The sequence below is a fragment of the Microcebus murinus genome, chromosome 5 (assembly GCF_040939455.1).
Source record: "Microcebus murinus isolate Inina chromosome 5, M.murinus_Inina_mat1.0, whole genome shotgun sequence".
In the NCBI taxonomy this organism is placed as follows: Eukaryota; Metazoa; Chordata; class Mammalia; order Primates; family Cheirogaleidae; genus Microcebus; species Microcebus murinus.
The window spans coordinates 56,361,562-56,387,693 of record NC_134108.1 but is presented as its reverse complement, the minus strand read 5'-3'; the positions used below and the strand labels follow the sequence as shown (position 1 = coordinate 56,387,693).

The window sequence follows — 26,132 nt, the reverse complement described above, 5'->3', positions numbered from 1 at the left end:
ACCCCAAAACTTAAGAGTTATTTGGCACATAGTAGAGAATGAATGACTGAATGAAATAATGAACAGTGTCAAAAGACGGAAAAAAGTATGAAATCTGACAAAATGTCCTACTCCTTGAACAACCATTCCAATTAAGAGCAAAATATTAATAATATATTTTACTCATATCTATAACAAAATGATGTATGACTCTCCAAACTCTTAGAATTTATAGGTATCTTAAAAGTCATCAGAATCTAGCCACCTACCAATTCCAACAAAGTGATGATTCAGCATATACTTCTACATCTCCAATAACAAATCTCATTACTCATTACAAGACTTCAATATATTTATAAGACCCTGAAAATTGAAAAGGTTTGACTGATCTGAGATCTATCTTCATGTACCTTCTACTGACATCCTAGTTACAATCCTTGGACCACCCTTCTTCCATATTCAAATATTATGTTCATCTTCCTATCTCCCTATAGCTTTCTCTTCAAAAAATTTTGAAAAACAGGTTTTTTTTTATAAGAAAAGAAACCATATAACCAAGATATAGAAAAGATATGGCTTATATTTTCCTAATACAGATTATAAAATTTAAGAGACCTGTTATACTATGTGAAATATTTCAACTATCTTGACTTTTCCTAAATGTTAAATATAGCTAAAAGCAGAACTAATGAGTCTTGAGATTTCCTCATGAATATTTCATTCCTTTTAAAGTAAAAATAGAAAAACCTAAGATAGTAGGCAATGTAGAAGTGACAAGAATCTTCTGAGAAAACGGCCATATCAGTTTAGAATATACAATATGGACATATTCAGATATATTCACAAATTAAAAACAAATAAAAGATACATGTGATCCAAATAATATTCCACTCAAAACCAGTGAGTACTTTTAGATGCAAAATTTTCACTGACAGGAATACATTCCATAAAAAAAGTATGAATAAATATTTAACATAAGTCTTTATTGCAATGTTATTTACAATAACAAAAAGTTATATATAACTTAAATCTTCAATGGCAGACAGTTTAATAAACTAGAATCTGATGAAAAAGCTAATACTTTGCGACCATTAAAAATTATTATACAATATAATATTGTCATAAAAACATGCATAAAAGAAAATGAAAATGTTAAGTAACAGAAAAACAGGTTCAAAATTATATATACTGCATCACCCAATTCTTAAAGTAGTTGTAGTTTTAAAAATATATACACTCCAAAACATTTGCAATGGTTATGGCTGGATAATGGTGAGATTACAGGTGATTTAGGTCCTGCATTTTGTTTAAAATTATTCTAAACTTTCTATAATTACGATATTTTTTTTGAAGTATAAAAATGTGTGACATTTAAAACTGAAATTTCCATCACAATCCTGGAAAAAATGGAAAAAATTGATTGGTATCTAATAAAACACTATGGCTACACTAGTAGCCATAAACTAAAAAAGTATAAGAGACATGGGAGGAAAAAATGGTAGCAAAATCATGATAAAAAACAAATACAAGCCAGGTGCAGTGGCACATGCCTATAGTCCCAGCTACTTAGGAGCCTGAGGCAAAAAGATTGCTTGAGCCCAAGAGTTCGAGGCAAGCCTGGGCAATTTAGCGTGACCTTATATCTAAAATTTTAAAAAATACACTTATACATATATATTTTAAAAACCTATAATAGTATGTCTAGAAGGTTAAGTCTCTAAAAAGTCTATGTGCACAAAAAATAAGACAAAATAGTCCTTTTATCAGTGCCTGAGGAAAGGAAATAAAACCAAGGAATGTTCTTTCCTCAGGGAAGAGAAGTAGTCAATTCTAACTTTGCTTGCATGTTCTGTAATAGCCAATATTACCTTAAAACAGGGAAGAACAGAATACAAACCATAAATATTGCATGCTACCTATGGTAAAGGAGACAGTAGTAAGGAATATTCTAACCTAATGAATCATATCACAAGGTTCAGGAACCATTTTCAGATTTGATCTCAGACTCACTGATATCTTTGAGAAATAATTTAAAAAACATAAGTGCCAGATGAAAGTAAAATTCCCTAATTTGAAAAAATAAAAGACAAAAATGATGGATTGTGAAAACTACTTAACTGTAAGTTTAACATCAACACATGACAATATAACAGAACAGACAACAGAATTCACAAGTCATGACAAAATAATCTTAATGCTTTTTCTATGAGATTAAGTTATTCATTCTTGAATCAGCAAAGCAACTAAAAGTGTGAAATCTTTGAAGACAAGATAATGAAAAGCCTTCTACATATCAGTATTATTAGAACACTGAAAAATATATCCAAATTATATGCCTAATGGATTAATATCAACATAGAGGCAAACTGAAGGAGTTTTACACTTTAATTAAAAAAGACTAAGGAATGAAAAACATAACTGTCAACATATATCTAAAATATAGTCATGTAAGAACAAGGGTCTAGGGTCTATGACTTTGTTGCCACTCTGTACAGATACAGAACTAAATAGCAGAAGTAACAGGGGTAGTACCAGTTAGCAAAACAAATAATTTACAGGAAAACTGCTCTGGAAAGAAATGGAATGCCTTTGGAGGAAAAGCAAATATATGTGTGTATATATATATATATATTTTTTAAATATATTTAATATATAATATATTATAATATATATATTACATATATAATATATATGTCCGTTAAAATAAGTACACCTCATTACATAGAGATCACTATTTGGAAAGAATGCTAGAAACAAAAATATTACATTGGGTGGGGAAATTCCATGATTCTAAACATCCTCAACATTCTCATAAAGTATAATGTTCAACTGGGAGAGACTCTGATTATCTGGTGGAAAGGCTATAAAAAAGCAATACATATTTGGTCCTCATAGTTGAAGGGATACTACTTTAATTCCAATCTGGTTGATGTTGGTATCCTTATTGCTCAGTAGGGCTAAGGCTACCAAAAAGAATGCACAGCACCTAATAGGTGGACAACCTTTTCATAAAGCACTAATGTTAACCTTTCAGTACAGTAATATTTTAAATATCCTATTCTAGGTACAAAAAAAAAAAAATCACTACACCCTCTTAGCCAAATCATAATACAAACATTAAATCCATGGTTCTCAATGTGTGGTCCAGAATCTCAAAGTTCCTTTCAAAAGGGTAAAGTCAAAATTGTTTCACCATGAAGTAAAAATTGTTTTCACAGAAATACTAAAACATTATTTACCTTTTTCATTCTCATCTTCCCACAAGTATACAGTGAGTGGAGTTTTGCAGAGGCTACAAAATGTAATGTATGACATCAGAACAGAATGAATGCAGAAGTGCACACAGGAATCTAGGTGTCCTCTATTAAGCCAGACATCTAACTGACTTTAAAAATGTAATGTCATTCTTCATACATTTTTTTATTTTAGAAAATAATTATTTTTTCATAAAAATTTTACTTATAGTAATATAAGGGATTTAGTGTTATTTTAATTGATTTAATAATAAAATACATATTAAAACATTTAATATATTAAAATTTTTTAGTTTTAATTTCTAATACAAAAAACACCAATAGAGTTAAATAACATAAAAAAGTTCTATGAAGTCATCAATAATTTATGACTCTAAAGGAGTTTTGAGAACAAACAGTATGAGAACCACTATACTAAACCATGGGAATTATTCTACATCAAAACTTCACAGGATGCTAGAATCATCTGTAATGCAAATAGATACTAAAAAAATATACTTTTCCCTCAGAAGACAATCTAATCAAATAACTCCCACTTCTTGAGATCAAGCACATATCTGGAACAGGGTAAGGTTTAGAAATGAACTTGCATGGGTCAAGTAACACCACCTGCATAGAGACAAGAGATAATGCTAACAGCAAATGTCAAATCACAAATGCTATAAAGGATCCCATCTGCAGAAAAGCAAACCATAATCGTATCAATAAAACTCAAAACTCACTTTTCTAAGAACTGATTACACAATAACTCCATCAATATTTACCTCATTATTAATAGCTCTGCAAACTTCATATTTCAACAAGGACTATTAAAATCAGAACTTACCTCAAAAATTGAATTCAAAAGATTTTCTTTAGGATAGTGAGACATAAAAAAGCAAAACAAAAAAAATGAAAAAATAATTCTCTAAATTAAGATTTAGCCTTTTAAGTATCATTTTATGACTTGAAATCTCCATATAAATTAAGGCATAGATTATTAAAACTGTGATATGTGCAAATATATGATGTTAACATTTGAGAGCCTACAGTTTGTGAAACACTTTGCTAAATGTTTCACATATATTATCTCACAAATCTTCACAGCAACATTGTAAAGCAAATTATTTTACAAATTAGGGAAATGAGGTTCACAAGGGCTTAGTAATTAGCCCATAGTTAATAACAAGTAAACAAACTGAGACAGAATTTAACCTGGCTTTATAAGAAAAGAAATTCTGTCAAAGAGCCAGTTAATGCTCTTCTCTTAAAAAAAAATCTGATGGCACACTGGATAAGAGTGGTAAATCTATGTTGAGAAAAAGTCTCAGAATTTCTACAATTGTCTTGCTTTGTGACTTTAGTGCGCAAGTGGGCCTCTAGGTTTTTACATCTTTGCACAGAGGATACAACTCCTACGGGCACTCAAAACATTGTAGTTTGTACTGTTACTAACACTACTATTTTCTAGGGGGAAAATTTCTGTTGAAAGCCCATTAACTATACAATCCCAATAGAATATTCATCTCCCATACAAGTACTAACCAGGCCCAACCCTGCTTAGCTTCCGAGATCATACGAGATTGGGCGCGTTCAGGGTGGTATGGCCGTAGACTCAATACTTACTGCTATAATTCCTTACTGCTATAATTCTGGTTATGAAATAGCAATAGCAGAAGATATCTATACCAATAATGGACAGGTTTTGATTAAGAAAATAACATGGAATGTTCAAGTCTTATTTATTTCTGGGACTTAAAATGTACTAACTTTAATAAATACTTTTAAAGGAAATAAATTTCAAGAGCACAAAGAACCTTACAGATTTTTCTAGCCAACCAAATTCTAAGTTTGAATCATAACAACTATAGCCTTAACAAAAAAACTACAGAAACTGAAGAAATTTCCTTAGGAGAAAGTAACTTAGAGACTTCAGGTAGAGAGGGAAGAAAGGACGGTATGGGGAAAAGCTAAGAAGTGGGTTATTTTATTAGTTTAACATGCAGAAGAACATAGAAGTATTTTATATGCAATGAATTCTTTGAGGAATTATTAAAATTCATCTTAAATAGGATCTAAAAGTTTCACCTTTTCTCTTATTTCAGCCAATTCCTTATTTGGAATATTGTTTCTAAAGAATTAAGAGTTAATGCCAAAGATTCCCCTACGTATTTAAGATGCTTGATATTTCAAAGCACCAAATACAGAATACATATAGATCTACTTCTTGGCAAACAAAGAACCCACTGGAGTCAGAATGCGTGAATCTAAATCCTGGATCTACTACTTACCCTGTAACCTCAGACAAATTTTCCAGGATCTCTAAACACATTACTAATCTATAACATCCCTATCTCTAGAGAGCGATAATCCATAACACTGACAAAGCATTTCCTTAAGATACCAGCAAAGCAGCAATAACAAAAAGTTAGAAAAACTTTTTAAAAAATTTGATGTTTGAAAAAATATCAACTTTTCCACCACAGTAACAGATGAAATTTTATTAGACTTTCTTATGTTTGCTTTAGTATGCTATTTTTTAAAATTTTTAATCACATATGAAAGGGAGAAGTGCTTCAGAGTGCAATCTTTTCCATTCTTAGGGCTTCTAACAATCTGTAATCCAGCACACTGCCTACCTCAAAGCACTGCTATAAAGATTAAATGAAGCCATGCTCATAACGCACTTAATATAATGCCTCATGTCATACATTAATGCCAGTTATTATTATTATTACTATTGTCATTAGCATTATTCCTTTCCATGTTTCACACTGTAAACTTTCTTACTTTGTCTTTTTGATAAATGTTATCATATGCATATACTTTATATATGTATAAAGTATATATACAAACTAGTGTTTGTAACACTAGTTCAACAATAACATAAAAGTCTTTGGGAAAAAAAGACTAAATGGTTAGTTCTTACAAACAGCTTTTTCATCAATTAGTCATTGGATCAATAAACTTTATTGAGAGCTGGGAAATAATGTTGAAAATTAAAAATTCCTTTACCATAGAAGTAGTTTTATGAATGCTTTCCTTAGATTATAGGTAAAAAAAAATATGTTACCATGGCTCTACTAAATTTCTGGAGCAACAGCACACAGCATGGTTATATATTTATAACCTATATTTATAAGCTAATATTTTAAATATTCCTATTTAAACAGTCAAGTAAAAGCTTCAAAAAATGAAAATTAACTCTACTATCATATGACCTGATTATCTTTTTAATTACCCTCTTTCCAGGCTTAAGTGACGGATTTAAAAGTAAATAGAGAACACATAAAGTATACCACATCTTAAAGTGAAAGTAACACTGGACAAGAACAACTGTATTGAAACATTTTTCCATTGAAGTATCACTTCAAAATTAAACTGAAATTTGCTATAACAACAGAATATAGATACACAGAAAAAGGTCTAAAATATAAACTATGAATAAGCTACACTGTGGAGCAAAAATTATCATAATGATTGTTCATTTTCATACACAGACAGGAAAACCAAAACACTAAGGGGATGAACCATATAAAATTCTGCTACTCAAGTCACTGAAAGAATGTGAAATATTCACTTACATGTTAAACTATCCATTAAGCCTTGATTGAAAAAAACCACTGAACCAGACCATACAAGCTTCAGAGTGGTTTATAATATACCTTAACAAGGTACACAAGGCCTATTCTTATCTATCTGCACACCCTGTATCTCAATATCCCCCCCTTTGCACCCTGCACTCTTGCTTTACAAAACTGCAACTCTCTAAACATGCTGTGTTCTCTCTTAAGCTTGAAATATGCTCCCTACCTTTCTGATCCACTTGAAAAAATTAAATCTAGTAACATTTTAAGACTTGGCTCAGACTTAACTCCTCTATGAATACTTTTCCTACCATACTAACCCTCCACTAAATCTCTGACTTGTTATTTTATGCCCCCATTTTCTTTGTATATAATATCATAATACCAATGATATTTGAATATAGTTACTTGTTGACATGTCTCTTCTTGCTAAATAATTAAGGTTATGAATAAGAGAACGAGGTTGCTATCTTATGCATCTTTTTATGTCCAGCAAATAGCACTGTACCTAGTAACACAGTAAGCATACAATAAATATGTGATAAATAGATGGATGCATGAATTTAGTTTGAGCTTGCAATGAATTAGATTATGAAAAAATCTTGAGAACTAGAAAATATTCCCCCTCCAACAACTGGATTCAGATACACACTTTAACACTGTGGTAAAGAACTGAGAAATACAAACTTCACTCCAGGTATTGAGAAGTTAAAAGAATAATTTCATGGCTCACCCAGAAAATAAAATATCCATTATTAGTTTGATGTTTATAAGTTTTGGTTCACTGTAATCATAATAGGATAATTGTTATGTATTCAATATATTCAAATATCAGTAAAATTTTCCTTATAAATCACAATTTTTAAAACAATGTTATTATTTTCAGAATGTTAGCGAAAATTCATTTAATAATGTGAAACAACTGAGATAAATTAAATCAAGTGTAAAACATTCAAGGTAAATGAGACTGACCACAGAATTAATAATATAATACCTTACTTCCAAACTAATGTTAATCAGCATAACACCTATCACTACCATGAGTTTAGTCCTCCAATATCTAGTAAGGTAATTCCCTAAATTTCTCTCTGAAAAAAAAAAAGCTAGTATTTTTTTCTGTATTTCTGACTGATACTCCCTGCAATTTAAAAATTCCCAATTCCAATAACAACAAAAATAATCAACAGCTACCATGTAATGAGTAAAATGCTACTTACCATTTCAGATGTGATATCACATTTAATGCTCACATAAATTCTATATTTTGGTATTGGTATCCCCTTGAGATTGCCCAACAAGAAAACTGAGCTTCTGAGAGATTCAATTACCTAAAGTCTCACAAGCAATAAGCGGAAAAGGAAGAACCCATTTCAAAGCCTCTGCCCTTTCTCCAACAGTATACATCTCTCTTAAACCTTTATCAAATATGTTACTCATTCAATTTGTTCAATATTAAAATTGGGTTGGCATTACTCTAAGTTCACTATAATGCTAGTATTGAGAGCAAAACCACAAAACCCTAAAAATAAACTTTTTATGCGATATTAAAAGTAATTAATCACTTTGAATAACATGACCAAATCATGGCACAGAAATTAAAATGTTTTCCTTTATGTGATGCAAAAAACCCCTATAAAACTACAAATCTTTATTGAACAAGTGATCTAAAATATCACACAATCCAATTATTTCTAGATCACTCTGTTTTTCAGTGTTTATTTATTCATTCACACTTTTGCTCTGTCACCCTAGGCTGGAGTGTTGTGGCATGATTATAGTTCACCATAGCCTTGAACACCTGGACTTGGGCAATTCTCCTGCCTCAGCTTACCGAGTATATAGAACCAGAGGAGTGTACCACCACACACAGCCAATTTTTTTGGTAGAGGCAGGGTCTCGTTATGTTTCCAGGGCTAGTCTCAAACTGTTAGTCTCATGTGATCCTCCTGCCTTAGCCCCTCAAAATGCTGGGATTATAGGAGGGAACCACCACACCCAGTTCGATATTTATTTTTTCAAACTTGGCCCATTAATCTAAATCAGTAAGTCATTTTTTATAAGTAAAATTTCTAGTATTTGAAGTTTATTATATTTTCATCACAAAACTCCCAGAAATATAAAATTGTGTACAAATGTGAACATTACTAGTGTGACCATATATATAATTTATCATTCAAACCTATATATAACCTAAATTATATCATTCATGATATAATTTATCATTCAAACCTATATACTTTGCAGAGTAAAAATTATTACAATGGAACAGATTTAACCAGAACTGACCAGTAACCAGGACATGTGGACAACCATTTCCTTCTGACTCTCCTGCTACTCATTACACTTGCAGCCCTCCTATAACTCTCCAGTGGGAAAGTACATACAATGCCTTCTACGTAAAACCATTTGGCAGTATATTTGACTACTTTACACAATATTAAAGGAGTACTTTCTTTGCTAACTACCCATGTTTAAAAAGGCTATTTGATTAAGACAGTTTACATTAATATAAAACTTCAGTAACTTCAACTATACCTCATCCTGAAGTTCATCACCACTTTTAACAGAAGCAAGCATATCATATAAAGTGCAGCAAAGATCTTCAATTCTTGGTGCTTCAGTCATTTCCTTCACAGTTGCATTTAAGTATTTCTCAACTTCACACCACAAAAAGGAGCCATTTGTTTTTTCCACAGGCTTGAGCTCTGGGGTGCAGTGCTCCTGAAGATGTTCATTCAGAAACTTCTTGTAATCTAAGCTTATAATTTTCTGAGTTTCACCATTTATTGGTAGTTCATCAAAGTGGTCCAAATCATGCATGTCAAATGAAAATGCTAAATTTTTACCAAAAAAAACTCTATCACTATATTCCTTTTCTGTCATCTGGACGAGAGCAGTAAGATCATCTTGACTAAAATGAGAAATAATTCGACTAGTAGCATTACACGCTGCAGTGGCAGATGATGATGGAAAAGGGCCAAACATCTGTTTAATAGCCTTTGTCTCCTTGTGGCCAACAGAGTCCTTCAAGTGAAATGTCATGAAGAGAAATGCAGCCCCACTTTCAATTGCTTCTCTCCCGTTATCTGTTCCAACTATTTAAAAATAAAAGAAACAGTATTAATTCAATTGAATGGCTCAAGTTACCATTTTCAAAAAAACTACTATAAATATTCTTCTGAGTAAATCAAACACTCAAAGTATATCAATAGAGATAACCAATTTAGGAGCAGAAAAATTCATTCCCAAATTCTCAAAGAACCATTTTAAGCACATAAATCATTGTCAGTAATTATTCTACATCTAAGTATAGAAAATACCTAATAACAATCTTTACCTCTTTCCAAAAACAATTTGAGACATTAGCTAAAACTTATTTAAAACCAATTTTTTTTTTTTTGAGACAGAGTCTCACTCTGTTTCCCAGGCCAGAGTGCCGTGGTATCAGCCTAGCTCACAGCAACCTCCAACTCCTGGGCTCAAGCAATCCTCCTGCCCTCCTGCCTCAGCCTCCCAGGTAGCTGGAACTACAGGCATGCACCACCACGCCTGGCTAATTTTCTCTATATATTTTTAGTTGGTCAATTAATTTCTTTCTATTTTTAGTAGAGATGGGGTCTTGCTCTTGCTCAGGCTGGTCTCGAACTTCTGACCTCAAGCAATCCGTCTGCCTTGGCCTCCCAGAGTGCTAGGATTACAGGCGTGAGCCACCGCGCACAGCCTAAAGCCAAATTTTAAAGACTGATTTGAGCTAGTTAAATAAACCAAAGTAAGATGTAAAAGAAAATTAAAAATCTGAATTATAAACTTTGGGAGCTGTAATGAAAGCTCAAAACATCTGTAACTATCTTTCCAATTTGTACCTAAGTCTGAGATAAGAAATATTTATATAGTTATCATTCAAAAACATTTAATATCATCAAGTTTAAAATAAACTTAGCCATATTATAACACATAAAAGAAAGATGCTGTTTAAAAGAGGCCAGAAACAAATAAATAAAAGAGGAGGTAAGGGATCAGTCCCTAATTTCTTTAAGGCATTAATTTCTCTTATCTAATTTTCTCAAATAAAAGAAGAAAAGGACCCATAATTATAACATGGATTTCAAAGAGTATTTTTAAAACAGAAAAAATTTTTTAAATCTTCAAGAGACCAGAAAAGTCAATGTGACTTACCTAAAGTAATATTGGTAAAGTTAGTAATACAATTAATATTAGTATCTTCCTGAAAATATGGCTCCAATAGCATTAATCACAAATTTTGAAAGGCCTATTACAGCTTGAGTAAGCTCTTACCCAGCCAAGAGCTGACCCTATCATTATTTTCCAGCCTTGCTATTATACATTACCGGCTACAGCAAAAAAAGATTTTTTAACATCCCCAAACCAGGTCTTGTCCTATTCTATAACTATTTCCATATCCTTATTGATCCTTTCCCAAGGCCTCTGACTATTCAAATCCTACCCATATTTCAGAATCCAGCTCTACTTCCTTTTTCAAGACAAATGCAAATTTTTATGACCATTGTATTAGTCCCTCACTGTACCTTGTCCCAAATAGGTGGCTCAACAAAGATTAGTTGATTTAAACTAAACCCATGCCTCACTGACAGCAGACTAGTATTTTTATACTATACTACACTGCATCCGTAACTTTTCACTATCTGATGTTTATCCATGTGTAGAAGACTAACAGTGCGTATAAGTGAAAATAAGCAATTTTACAATACATGTCTATTACCAATTTCTTCAATAATGAAGTCTACTTTTACTATTATAAATAATTTACAGAACACTATGTGACATAATTATTCTTTTAGTTTGTAGAAAACACATGGCAAAAATCTTCTATAAATTAAGTAGTGATTTTAAGTTAACTGTATAGTATTCATGTACATTTATTCACTATGTACATTTTACTAATACTTAGAAAACTTAGGTTTAGGTAATTTAGGGATTATAATTTTATAAACAATTTAAAAGGGTTGGTATTACTGACACTAAAGTCTAAGCAAAAATGGAATTGACATTCACAAATTCATTCTATATCTGACACTATAAATCTATATTCTTTTGTAAAGATGATATTATCATTTTGCATGTTGGGATTTTTTTAAACAATTTGCTAAAAATGTTCACCTTAATTTATCTCACTTTGTCCTAACAAAATTATCTCCATTTTATAGATGCCAAAATGGAAACTCAGAGTTTGAGTAATCTGGGAAATTTCAAACAGTTATTAAGTCATTAAACAAGATACATAGCAGTCTTCTAACTCCTAAACAAAGTTCTTTCTACTATGCCATATTGATTCCCTATAAATTTCTTGTTTACTAAATTTTCAAAGTAAATAAATCACCACCATAAGAAATGAACTAATAAGGAGAATAGTCTTACTATATTAAAGTTGTAATTAACTTAAATATCCATTATTAGGTTACTAGTGACTAATGGTACAGCCATACAATACATTCATTAAATACAATACAGTGGATTCATATATCTTGCCATTAAAAAATCCACTAATATACTAGGTGAGAGAAAAAGCTGAGTCCACTTTTGAGTAAAATGAAAATAATTTTACTCATACAAACACAAGCAAAGATCAAAAATAACTTTTTAAGAGTTTCAAATTGTCAATGAGCATTGACTTATGTCTGTAAAATTTCAAAAATCACAAATACTTAAAATTTTTAACTTAGTTGGGTTGTGGTGCTTCATGTATGTTGTGGTGCTCCTTCTGCACAACCTACCCCACCATATCTCTGACAGTTACAACAAGAATGGACACGTGTTCACAACAATGCGGTTTCTCAAGAGCAAATCTCTATGCACGCTGCTACTCTGGGAATCCCAAATTTTGAGAACCACTAGCAAACAAATATCTGTCGCCAACAAAAACGGTGAGTATTGCATTCTTAAAACAATGAATTTTTCCAGGGCACTAAAACACGCGATGATGATTTCCACTCGCACAGCCTTCCTGGAACCACAAATGTGTCTTCCCCCCAGAATTCCGAGACTCGGGTTCTTTCGCACTCTGTCGGGGAGTGATGACGTCTGAAGACGTACGATGCCGTAGGTAGGAGATTGGCTGTTAGCAGACTGCCCGGAGAAAAGGACAGCTCAGGACTGGAGCAGAGGAATGAGGTCCCAAGCACAGCGGCAGCAAAGGCGTGTATCAACCCCAGTGTTGATACAGCCTACCCTTGAAGCCAGCACTCAGTCTTTTGGTGACTTAATAATGTATGGAAAGTGTTTGTACAACATAGAGAAAACATCTGAAGACGATGAATACAATCAGTTGTCTAACTTGCCAAAGCTATGGCAGGCCCCGCCTCCCCTCAACAGCCTCTACTAGCTAGCTGAACCAGAACCCAACTGACTATATGGGAAGGAGAAGATGGGGTGGCCTCAGACAATGCTGCTAGATTTCTAGAGTAGAAATTTGTAATAAGTAGTCATGTTCTTGTTTTCGTACACATCTAAGATTGAACATGTCACATTAACTGTGAGAATCTTGTTCCCCAAAAACCTCTTATTATTCATTTCCCTTTATATTTTACATATAATTTAGAACCAAATAATCTTACAAACTATTAGGTTTAAGATCTTTGGTAAGTTAACATTTGAACTCAATTCGTCAAGCTTTTAATATCTGCTTCACACTATTGTGGTAATCTTTCAAACAGGAATCAGGATTTTAAGAAGCTTAGTTTTGTTGCAAGACAAAGTTTTAGTAAAGAATAAATTATTTGCTAAACAATTTTCAAAAGTTCATAAGAAACTTCAGAACTCTAAACTTTTAAGGAAGCTAGTCTAGAAACTTAGACATTTGGATATATAATTTTCTATCCATAAAACAATGAACAAGATAGACTGTAAACCACAAAAACTGGCTCTACACATCTGGCATTTAAATTGTAACACATTTAAAAGGATTCTCGGTCACTAAAATATGTTATATTAATAATAAATACTCACCCTGACTACTTCACAGTTATACTGAGAGCAAATGAGATGTGAAATGCACAATAAACTGTAAGGCACTTCCCAAGAAACAGAAGTGAAATAGGCTTGCCAAAAATTACTTTTAAGTAGCAGAGTATGATCAGAATTCAATTTGGTGGGCTGACTGTTGCTCTTCCATTATAAGTCATCTCCAAACTTGAAAAAATACCCTAAACCTTATATAGAACCTAAACCATATAAAATAGTTGGTAATTCATTACTGTAAGATTGTAAATCAAAGAGTTGAGTGACGGCTACAATCTTCAGTCATCCTCAACACACAATTTATGTCTATATTTTCTTTTGATTGCAAAATATTAAGAATTATAACTGTAAATTGTAGCTTCAATAGCCTATGTTAATAGTTGAGGAATCCCTGAAAAAGATGAGTAAAACCTTTAATTGAAAATTGAATTAAAAATATTAATCAACTGTTTGCATCCTTTATTGATAAGTATCTAATTTACAAGTTGTCAACAAGAGTTCCTTGACCAGTTAAATTTTGATTTAGTCAAAAATATTTTATAAATATCTTTTATACTTATATTTTGTGTTCAAAGAAATGTTTAAACCACTTGTTTATTTTTTCATGATATGTCCAAACTTAAAACGTCAATTTTACCCTGACACTCGAAGTGTAACTGTGAATACTGTATCATAACCCTTCATTGTTTACTTAAGCTCATTCCATTTATTAGAAGTATCAGCAAAACAGAGAAGCTAGTATAAACATATTATATTTGAATAGAGATTAGCTATTATCTGATTTATTAACAAGTATGTAAGATATTGATATTTATACGAGGAACTCTCTCAGGACATTACATACAATATTGCATATAATAAAGTATATAACAAAATATAAAAATAAGGTTTCAACTTGAACATATACTCTACCATGTCCCCATAATTTTATTTCTTTTACATATTCCCCTCCAATGCCTGTTACTATAATTTTTAAACTAGTACTTAAAATTGTCTCATGAATTTTGCTAGTATTATCTTCATTTTACAAAAAACTCAGATACAATGATGTTAAATAACACTGAAGCTATAAAACAAACCAGGGGCCTTTTGGTGGGTGTGGGGGTATTATGCCATCTTTCAAATGATCAACAAAATCTCAAACTTTTGACATAATACAAGTAGGCATTTACCATGTCATTTTTTGGGAAATAAACTAGACAATTTCTGTGATATAATTTTAAAAATGCCTAAGTAATGTAATTTAATATAATGAGCCTCATTTATTTTAGGGTATAACTCTGTGTATCAAAGCAACTCCAGCAGTACCTTGCTGTAAATAGGCAAAGTGTTCAAGGAATGTTCAATAGAGTATTATAATTTAAAGGAGTTATTTAAAATGTTAAGATTATTCCCACATTTATATAAAAACTGTTGCCTTCAGGGTGAGCAAATAACTAAAGGAAAGTAAATAGAGAAATGTATCTGGTAGAGAAAATAGTGGTAGTACAAGGAATTAAAAATAGTCCATAGTACTTCCCTGTGTTTTAAAAACAGCCATTTAATTTCGTGTACATTCATTAAAAAATGTGAATACTCAACTTACAATTTTAAGACAGCAACCAGCCACTACATTACCATTTCTAGCACTATAAAATACTGCATCAAATTACAACATAACTTCCCAAGGAACCAAATAGCTAACATAAAAGTTTGAATTAGATTTTATATAAAAGCTTCCTATAATAAAATCATTTTGAGTATCACTAAGGAAATAACTATATCAATAAACAAATCACATAGCTGAGATCTAACTGCCATTTTAGATTTTTTTTTTTTAATGTCCAGGGAAAAATAAACAAAAAAGATGATTTAAAGCATACACTTCAGTGTTGCATCTATATATCAGATGTTTGGTACTAATACAGGTAATACTGTATGAAAAAATTAATCACAATTTTTAAAATTCTTCTAGCAGAGAATGCAGTGTACTTAAGGAATCATAATTAATTTGTGAATGAAAAATAATCTAACGATAAACTAAGTAAAGCAAACAACCAAGAAACCTTGATCTTTTTCCAAGGTAGGCACTGATACAGTATCCAAGCTTCAATTTATAGCTCTTTTGCCATATCTTCAGGTAATCTGAATTGCCTATTTATATAGCTGATACATTTGCAAATTCATTTTGATTTTCCTAAGTTATTTAGCTTTTATTTTATAATTTCTCTTATAAAATGGACATAAATATAACACTTCTTTTTGAAACATTGAAAACATAGTCTAAGTCTGTTCAAAGTTTCCTTCTCTATGAATTCTTTTCTGACTTACCCAGAGTTCCCTGCCTTTTGTACCTGTACATCACTAGGCATTTACATTTACCATAACATATTAACTCACATAGAGAAACTATTTGTTTACCATGTCTATTACTACATCTAGGTTATAAGAAAATTATACACTGACAGCCATTTATCAGATGCTACTCTAGCCACTTTACAGTACTGTTTCACATCACAACTATACAAGGTAAGAATTGCCATCATTATATTATAAATGAGGAAATGGGTTTATTGATATTATTTAACTATCCACTAGTAACTGATATATGTCCAAACATGAATTTGTACTTGTATATATTAACTGATAATTTGAATTTGAAATTATCCCAAACTAGAAGAAAATAATTTTACAAAAACCTGAACCTTAAAATCAAATATAGTACAAAAAATATAGTTGCAAATATTCTAAACAAAATATTAGCTTAATCGGTGCATCCTGACATCTAAAAATAAACTACAAGTTTATTCCGGGGATGCGAACATGGTTCAATTATCAAAAAATCAAGAAACACAATCTACTCCCCATATAACATAATCTACTTTTAAAAACCAAAGGAGAAACACTGAGTATATAGATATGCCTAGAAGTGGAGCAGACATCTGATAAATAAAAGGCAATGAATGTGAGGAAAAGGGTAAGTCATTAGCAGAGACTTGGACTCTAACATCATTAAGCTGCTGACCTACATAGGGGACTTGTCAGATGAAACTCAGTTGATCTCTTTGTCACTGGAGTCGGTTTTAATATTTGAGCTGAATCTATTCCTAATAGTTATTTATGGATGTATAAATATGTGATAAAAATATAAAAATAGGCATGAGAATGATAAATATCAATTTATTTATTTATGATATTGGTTACCAGAGACTGAGCAGGGTACACAGGAGTTCTCTCACCATATGATAGCCAAGAGTTAAACTAAAGGGTGAATAATTTGTTGTATTTTTTTTATCAACCTAAAATACTTCATTAAATTTAATATAAAAAAGCAGAATAAATTTTACTTCTTTATTGTCTGTAAAAGTACACAGTATACATACAGCTCAAAGAATCATCACAAAAGGAACACACTTGTATAATTTGGTTAACTACTTCCGGAATCAGAACATTATCAGCTCTCCAGGAACCTTCCTCATAGTCACTGCCAGTCACTACCTCCTTCCTCAAAGGTAATCACTATTCTGACTTCTAAAGTCAAAGACTGGTCATGCCTATTTTTCAATTTTATATAAATAGAATCACATTATGTGTTGTTTTGCTTCTACTGTCAATATAGTAAGACTCATTTTCAATGTTACACATAGCTGTAGTTCATTATTGCTACACTGTAACTTATTTACACTTAAAATTTATCTAAGCCATTTGACACTCAATTGGGTTGTTTACACTTTAAGATAATCACAAATAATGTTGCCATAAATGCATGTCTTTTTGATATATATGTACAAGCATTTTTATTGCATATTTATATACCAAGATTTTAAATTTCACATGTACAACCCTAGTAGACACTATCAGTTATTCAAAGTAGTTGTACCAATTTAAACTTTAGCAGCAGCGGAAGAGAATTATTGTTTCATATTCTTTATCGTGACTAAAACTGGTATGTCCGCCTTTTTCATTGTAACCATTCTGATGGGCCTGTAGTGGCATCTCCTTGACTAATGAAGTTGAACCCCTTTTCATGTTTACTGGCCAACTGTCTTCTTTAAAGTGTTTGTTCAAGACCCTTACTCATTTTTATATAGGATTCTCTGTCCTTTCCTTATTAATTAGTAGTTCTTATTTAACTGGATAGAAGCTCTTTTTGGGGGGGTTATATATCTTGAAGTTATATTCCCCTACTCTATGGCTTACCTTTTTACTTATAATGAAAAAAAGGTATTAATTTTAATACAGTCCAATTTACCAATAATTCCCTTTGACTGTACTTTTTGTTTTCTGTTTAATAAATTTTCCCATATACCAAGATCCTGAAGATATTTTTCTACATTATCTTTTAGAAGATTTCTTGTTTTGTGTATCACGTTTAATTCTATATGCTGCTTAAAATTATTTGCATAAATTTTTTTCATATGTTCATCCAGTTGACCCCAGCACCACATACCGAAAAAACAGCCTTGTCTTACTGCTTTATAGCTTTTATCATAAGTCAAGTGTCCTAGTATTTGTGGGTTCATTTCTGGACTGTATTCTATCACACCAATCTACTTGTCTATAGTTGGACCAGCACCACACAATCTAAATTACTAATCTTTATAGTAAGTTTTAAAATCTACTATACAGTGTGGGGAACTTGTGTCCTTAAGAGCCACATGTGGCCCTCTAGATCCCCCAGTGCAGCCCCTCAATTAAATCCAAACTTTATTAAAAGGATTTGTTCTGTAAAATTTGGATTCACTCAAAGGCCACACTCAAGGATCTAGAATGCTACATGTGGCTCCAAGGTTGTAGGTTCCCCACCCTTGCCGGGCTCTCCCTCTTTACTTTTCCAGGTTGACTAGGCTCATCTTTGCCTCTGAATTTCCATATAAGTTTCACATTATCTTATCAGATTACACATATGCATACTCTCAAACACAAACATGTTGAAATTTTGATTAGGATAGCATTGAATCTGCAGACCAATTTGGGCAAAAACAGTATCTATAATAGTGAATCTTCCAATCCTTGGGATATTCTTCCATTTATTTAGGTCTTCTTTAATTTCTCTCAATAATATTTTAATTTTCCGTGAGGAAGTCTTGCTTATCTTTTGTTAAATTCACTCCTAGGTATTTAATATTTTTTTTATTCTCTTGTAAACATAAAGTAAAATTTATAAAACTTTATGAAGTAAATTTTATAAAAATTTACATAAAAATGTTATTTTTTAAAATGTGCTGCAGGTAAGTAGAAATAAAATTGAATTTTATATTGACCTTGCTAAATTCATTTTCTAAAGATACAGTCATCTGAAAGATGACAGGTTTTTTTTTCAGTCTTTATACCCTTTTGCTTGCCATATTATATTAATAAGAATTTTTAGTACAATGAGAAAGAGAAGGGGTGACAGTCTAAATCCCTATTTCAGACAAGCTTTTAACATTGCACCATTAAGTATGTTTGCTCTAGTTGCTTTTTTATAGCTACTCTTTATCAGATTAAGAAAGTCCCCTTCTATTCTCAGTTTGCTAAGAATTTTTATCATAAATAGATGTTAGTCAAAAAATGCTTTTTCTTCAGTTCTGAATCATGTAATTTTTAAACCTTTATTACTTTACCATGAATCATGCTATTTTCCTTTTTATTAATCCAATCATTAACATTTTATGCACTCACATGTGCTCACACACCCCCTGTTCACACACACATCACGTGTACATTTTTTTCACTGACCCATTTTACAGTATATTGCAGTCTTCATGACATTTCACTGTAAATATCACAGTATAGATCTCCTGATATTTAGGACTTCTGACATAGCCACAACAGTATAATCACACCTAAGATCTAATATTACCTAATGATACCCAGCCTGTATTCAAATTTCTCCAATGGCCCCCAAAATATCTTTATAATTTTTTCTGATTCAAGAGTCCATCAAGGATCATACATTTGATTATTATATGCCTTTAGCCTTTTTTACTCTACAATAGTATCCTCATACCTTTTTAAATGACATTATATGACAATTTCATTAAAGTCATCAAGGCATGTAGATGTCTTTGTTGTTAAGACTTTTAATTACAGATTCAATTTAACAAATATTCAGATTTTCTATTTCCTCTTTTGTCCATTTTAGTCATTTTTGTCATCTTAGTCCTTTGATCTGTTAGAATCTCTGCTCATTTGCTCATTCTCCTCTTTTCCATCCAGCCTCCTCTTCTGGAATGGACAGTCTGTTTCCTTTAGGAAAAAATAGCCCAAATGCCAGGATCACATTTTCAGTGTTGGTTTCTGCTTCCAGATCTTGACCTCATAAGTCTTCATTGTTTTAGTAGTTCTCTGATGCAGTCAAACAAATTGTATATTTTATGGTTTTTCTAGTTATTCTCAGCAGAGGGTTGTTCCAAATTATCTTGTCTGCCATTTTATAGGAAGTAAAACTCTTTGAACTCTTTTGGAATCTGCAATTTTCAAAACAGCTAGTTTTCACAAATACTCCTGAAGAATCTCTGCCATATCCCACAAACAAAAGGCCTTTATAATTTTAAATGTCCACCCTTATTTCCATAGACAGAATTGCCAGATTCTGTTAATATCTTTTTATACTTCCTTTTCCAGTCATTGCCTTATAAACTGCTTTCTACCCCAGGTTTTAATTCCTCACTTTTTGATAGTAAAACCTTATTTCTTTGACAACTCATAAACCATAATGGATTCACAAATCCCTTAAACCATACTTTGTAAGCCACTCCTGTCCAATCTACCTTTTGATTATAAATGGGTTATAAATTAGTGAAAGCAAAACAAACAGGTCTTTGTGTGGCAAAATAATTTGAATACTGAAAACTAGTTCAATTCTGGCTTACAGAGCTGATTAGCTAACTATACGGTCTTTCTACCCACTTGTCCATCATTCTTGACCCCAATCGTAGTTTCTATCAACACTGAAAATCTTATCAGCCTCCTGAAATGATTTAAAACTCTTAAGTAATAGACATATATGCCTAATATATTATGTATTTTATTAATTACCATTCTCAACCTTGGCCTATTTTTAAAAATGTGTTTGCTTAGAGCACATAAAATGTATTGACAAAGTTTCATTGCTAACAAAATATAAGTTAACATGACTCTCTTTATCCTTCAAAATTCATGAAGAAGATAGGAGATAGCTGTGCCTATAATGTATATTTGGATACAATAAGATTAAGGCCCAAGAATACTATTTTTCAAAAAAATTTATATTTTCTCTCTAAAGCTGTATTATTAAAATAATCTTAAGGTGAGAATCAAATTGTAAAAAGGATGAAAATATATTACATGTAAACTAACAGAAAGAGAAAAACTGGCACCTGTAAGACATCGTCAGCATTACAAGTAGTGAAGACCATACGTAGAGGACTTTAAGTTGAATTCTCAATACTTCATTTGTTTACCTAACATCTACTGTATCCTTTGCACCAGACTAGGCACTGAAGTAGAAAGATGTGATCCCTGTATCAGCAAGGTATTCACAGTCCATCAGAGAGAAGACAGAGGTAAACAATTATCAAAAAATAAGAAAAGTAGTCTAAAATAAAGTATGAACAGGTGATAGTCTAATGAAGCACTGTCTACTAAGATCAGAAAGGAATCAGAGAGGACATGAATGAATGAAACCTGAGCCATTTCTTCAGAGATGAGAAGCATTTCACCAATTGAACACAATAGAGAAAGTTACACATAAAAGAGAAAAACAGGATGCACTGTTCAGGAAATTAAGATAGTAAACATTGCACACGTTTTCTTAAAGGTTGCATGTGATACAATGGCAAAGAGATGAAAAAGTAAATTCTGTCAATTCATAAAGGAGCTATCTTATGTGTCATTCTAAAGAACTTGGTCTTAGCCTGGGCAACATAGCGAGATCCTGTCTCTACAAAAAATGAAAAATAATTAGCCAGCTGTGGTGGAAGCCTGTAGTCCCAACTACTCAGGAGGCTGAGGCAGAAGTATCATGTGACCTCAATTGTTTGAGACTGCAGTGAGCTATGATGATGTCACTGCACTTCAGCACCCCAGCCTAGGCAACAAAACAAGACCCCATCCATCCCCTCACCCCTCAAAAAAAAATAAATAAATAAACCCAATTTGGCCTAAAAGATAAATCGGGAATAAAAATGAGCTTTACCATTTACACATATCAGTCTACTGATAGTGAAGAAGGTAGATGAAAAACAAAGGCTGAAGCAATAGACTACTATATATTAGTTCAGACATGAGATGGGAAAATCCTGAAATAAGGCAAGGGTGAATATGCAGAGGGAGTAAAATTTAATAGCTGAAAAATATACTTGATAGGACGTGATCTAAGACAACAAGGAAAAGAAAGGTAAAAATCTAGGATTTCTATCATGTTTCTATTTCAGGATTTGGATGTAGGCCTACCTTCACCAGATACCAACAATGATTCAATTAACATTCCTGTGCAATGTTTCTTCACATAAAAAAACGAAAGCATTAAAAAAGATGTCCCCTAATGTTTCCTACAGCTTAAAACATCTATTATTCTGACTAAACAATACACATGGTCTTAAGTGTCTCAAAATATTATACTCAACTGAAATATAATTGTTCTTTTTTTCTTTATTCTGTTTTTCTACCTTTTGAATACAATTACACCAAAACTGTGCTAAAAGAGAAATATAAGAGAAATCACAAAAATATATTTCCCATGAGACTAATCTTTTCAAAGCCACTAGTTTCATTACATTTTCAGTATTAGCATTTTCATTCATAAAGGGTGGCTGACTACTATTCTACTATTAGTTTCACTAAAGCTAATAGTTATTCAACTTAAGCACAGCAGTAAAAAGTAGGTATAACAAAGTATTTGCCTAAATCCAACAAGATTTTATGTCTCAGAAATATTCTTACATCTCAAAATAATCAATTCCTTAAACACAGTCAGTTGATTAGTTCCTAAGTATGAATCAGATGTTTCACCACATGCAAGATCCCTAGGATTAACAATTAATGGCTGGTATTTAAGGTAAGGTTTTTTGACTTCTGGCCAGATACTCAGGAAAGTAATCTAAAGAATAACTTGTTTCTTTTAAATCTTAATTTCTGTATCATTTACATAAAAAAATAATGAAGTCATCGTACTGAATACGCTCAGTATTTCATTACTATTTTTGCTGAGTATTCTTTGGCATTTTTATAATTCAATTAAAGAAGAAGAAGGGCATTACAGTTTTTGAAAAGCACTTTAGTCAGACTCTGGTGACCCCAACATCTTACAAATGAAGACCAAGATGACTAGGAGGGTTAAGATCCTAGTCAAGATGATTTAGGGCATTTTGTATGTTCACTACAATTGTATAAGGAACTTTACTTAAAAACATAGAGTGTGATTCTATGTCAAATACAAATCTCATCAAAGCAAGGTCTACTTCCCCTAGGCTTAAGCAAACTCAATTTTTACTAAAGCCCTTGAACCTCTGAAGATGTAACTAGAAAAACACATTTATTTTGTGATTTCACAACTTAAAACAATGAGGATATTCAATTTAATATTATACTTGATTACAGATCAATGACAGTAAAATAATGTATTTTTAAAAGTCGAAATTTTGAAGAAAAAATTTAAAGATGTGATTATCATAAGAAATTTTCAAGTCTATAAAATATAAAAGAAACACCCTCCAAAGTTGGTATAAAGAAGAAAATTGCCAATCAACATATGATAAGAATCTAAAATCTCCCTCTACTAAGAAATCACCTGAGAAAACTTTTTCATTTACTTATCAAATGAATCTTCATTAAGACCCTAAAATATGCCAAGCACTATTGTAAGCACTGGAGATAGAATGTTGAACAAGAAAAATAAAATCTTATTCTCTTGAAACTTAGATCCTAGTGCCCATAAACAAGCAAGCAAAATGTCAGATAATGATAAATGTTATGGGGCCTTATAAGATAGGGCATGACTGGGTGACAATTTGAGATTGGAGAAAAGGCCTCATTAAGAAAATTTTTAGCTGAGTTCAACAAGAAAGGATCTACCTGTACTAAGATTACAACAAATGAACATTCTCAGCACAGAGAGGAGCACATGCAAAAACAGGTACCAGCTTGGTAGGTTTGAGGAAGTGAGAGAAAGCCATGTGTCTGAAGCACAAGTAAGGGCAAGGATATGGGAGGTCACAGAGAAAGGAGGAAGCCAGATCACATAGGAACAGAGTAGGACTTTGGACTTTTTGTAGGTACAAACCTGCTGAATTTGAAAAATTTAGAACTACAGTAGTGTTAACTATGCTTTTTAGTTATCAGAGTTTGGAGTAATATGATGAATTTCACTGTACAAACTCAGGTATTTTAGCAGAGAGTTACTTGTTTTAGTTTCTAACCTTGGAAAAGTACCCTAAGTATACAGTATTATAATTTCAAATTATACTTTCCTTCAAATATAATCAGCTGATGAAAATGTTAGTGTGTAGTGGGAATCGAAGCAGTCAAAGTGAAAGTACAGCTAAGTGTTGCCATTCACTATGTGCTAGGTGGGCCTCTGTAACAAGAAAGTAGACTACATGGCTTTTTAAGGTTCCTTGGAGCTACATTAAAGATTTTTCAAAACCTAAATTCCTACAAATCCCTCATGCATGATCATATTATAATTACTAATTTACTTCTACCTCACCATTCTCTACCCCAACCTCACTGAGAGATAAGACTGTCTTTCATAATTATGAATACCTGCCTAGAAATTTTAGCCTTTCACTATATAGTTTACAAGGAATCTGTTTACAAGGAATCTATTTTTGAATCTTATTAGTTCTTTAAACAAAAAAAAAAAAAAAAACCACAAAACTATACCTATTTGTTTTGCAGCATGTAGTATTTCTTTTAAGTCTTCGTTTATACTTTGCATTTTACTCTTCTCCAGTTTTTCATTTAAAAATTGTATTATCTTCTTCCATGTCAGGCCCAAATCTAAAACTTGTTCATGAAGTTTGGATCGCTTTATCTGAAACAGAGAGCATAATCAAGAAATTAAAGTTCTTCTCAAATCCATCATTACTACATATACTTTGCATTACATTATACCATTTGGCACTACCCACAAGAATTCAAAATTGCATCTAATCACATCTGAACTGACTGCTCTCAGAACAAGTTTTTTTTTTTTTTTTTTGAGACAGAGTCTCGCTTTGTTGCCCAGGCTGGAGTGAGTGCCATGGAGTCAGCCTAGCTCACAGCAACCTCAAGCTCCTGGGCTCAAGCAATCCTGCTGCCTCAGCCTCCCAAGTAGCTGGGACTACAGGCATGTGCCACCATGCCCGGCTAATTTTTTCTATATATATTAGTTGGCCAGTTAATTTCTTTCTATTTATAGTAGAGACGGGGTCTCGCTCTTGCTCAGGCTGGTTTTGAACTCCTGACCTTGAGCAATCCACCCGGCTCGGCCTCCCAGAGTGCTAGGATTACAGGCGTGAGCCACCGCGCCTGGCCAGAACAAGTTTTATTTAAATGTGATTTCATAGACTCTCATTTGTTAAAAGATAGTTTAATTAAAGCTTTTTTGTTTTAATTATAGTGCATGCTCATTATGAAATCATTTTCATACAGCAAAGTAAAAAGTAAAGCAAAGTAAAAGAGTTTAACATCCAGGTAATAAAAACTGGTAACATCCTACATACCTCTTTCCATTTTTATACCTGCTTGTTTTTAAGATAGCTTAGATTATTATAAACAAGAACTTTATGTCATGCTTTTTGACGAAAGGCATTTATAGAAAATTAGATTCTCATGATTGGTTCAATATATTCAAGTCAGCATAACTATCTTAAGTATGATCCTAGAACACGTTAGGCATTCAGGAGATTCTTTTCTATAAACACTCTTCTTGAGGCTCTTTCCATTCTCAAGAACTGACCACAGAAATAAGTAAAAAAATTTATTTCAGACCACTGGCTTTGATTCATAGATAAAACTCTTAAAGCCCTCTAACCAAATGAAAAGGGAGTGGGTCAGAAAGAAAACTATAATTTTACTCTTGAACTGATAATACATAATTCACCATTATTTTCCTGCCTATTTTCTAATTTAAAATGGGGCTAGTCAACCTGGGTTTAGGGAGAGGAGAAGGGGCAAAGGTAGAGATGAAATACGATCGACTGTAAAATGAATTAAGTTGTTATAATGGGGCCATAGGTACACAAAGGTTTGTCTTATTTTTCTCTCTACTTTTGTATATATGTTGGACAGTTTTCAAGATAAAAAGTTATATTAAAATGAGGCTTATATATGCTACTTTCCTTTTTCAGGGGGAAAAAAGTGTTTAAAAGCCCAATGAAATGACATAGGATATGCCTGCAGTCCTTAT

The 26,132-nt window shown here is 32.1% G+C and overlaps 1 protein-coding gene across 3 annotated transcripts in view; it reads right to left on the bottom strand.

The window, feature by feature from the left end:
- Positions 1-26,132, bottom strand: part of ASCC3 (activating signal cointegrator 1 complex subunit 3) — a 318,336-nt gene that overhangs the window by 275,775 nt on the left and 16,429 nt on the right. For all 3 annotated transcript variants that reach the window (XM_076003099.1, XM_012738813.3, XM_076003097.1), the window contains exons 3-4: positions 24,623-24,773; positions 9,335-9,894 (exon numbers count right to left, since the gene is read on the bottom strand). In XM_076003099.1, the coding sequence (XP_075859214.1) occupies positions 9,335-9,894; positions 24,623-24,773 (711 nt within the window). The remainder of the gene's footprint in view (positions 1-9,334; positions 9,895-24,622; positions 24,774-26,132) is intronic.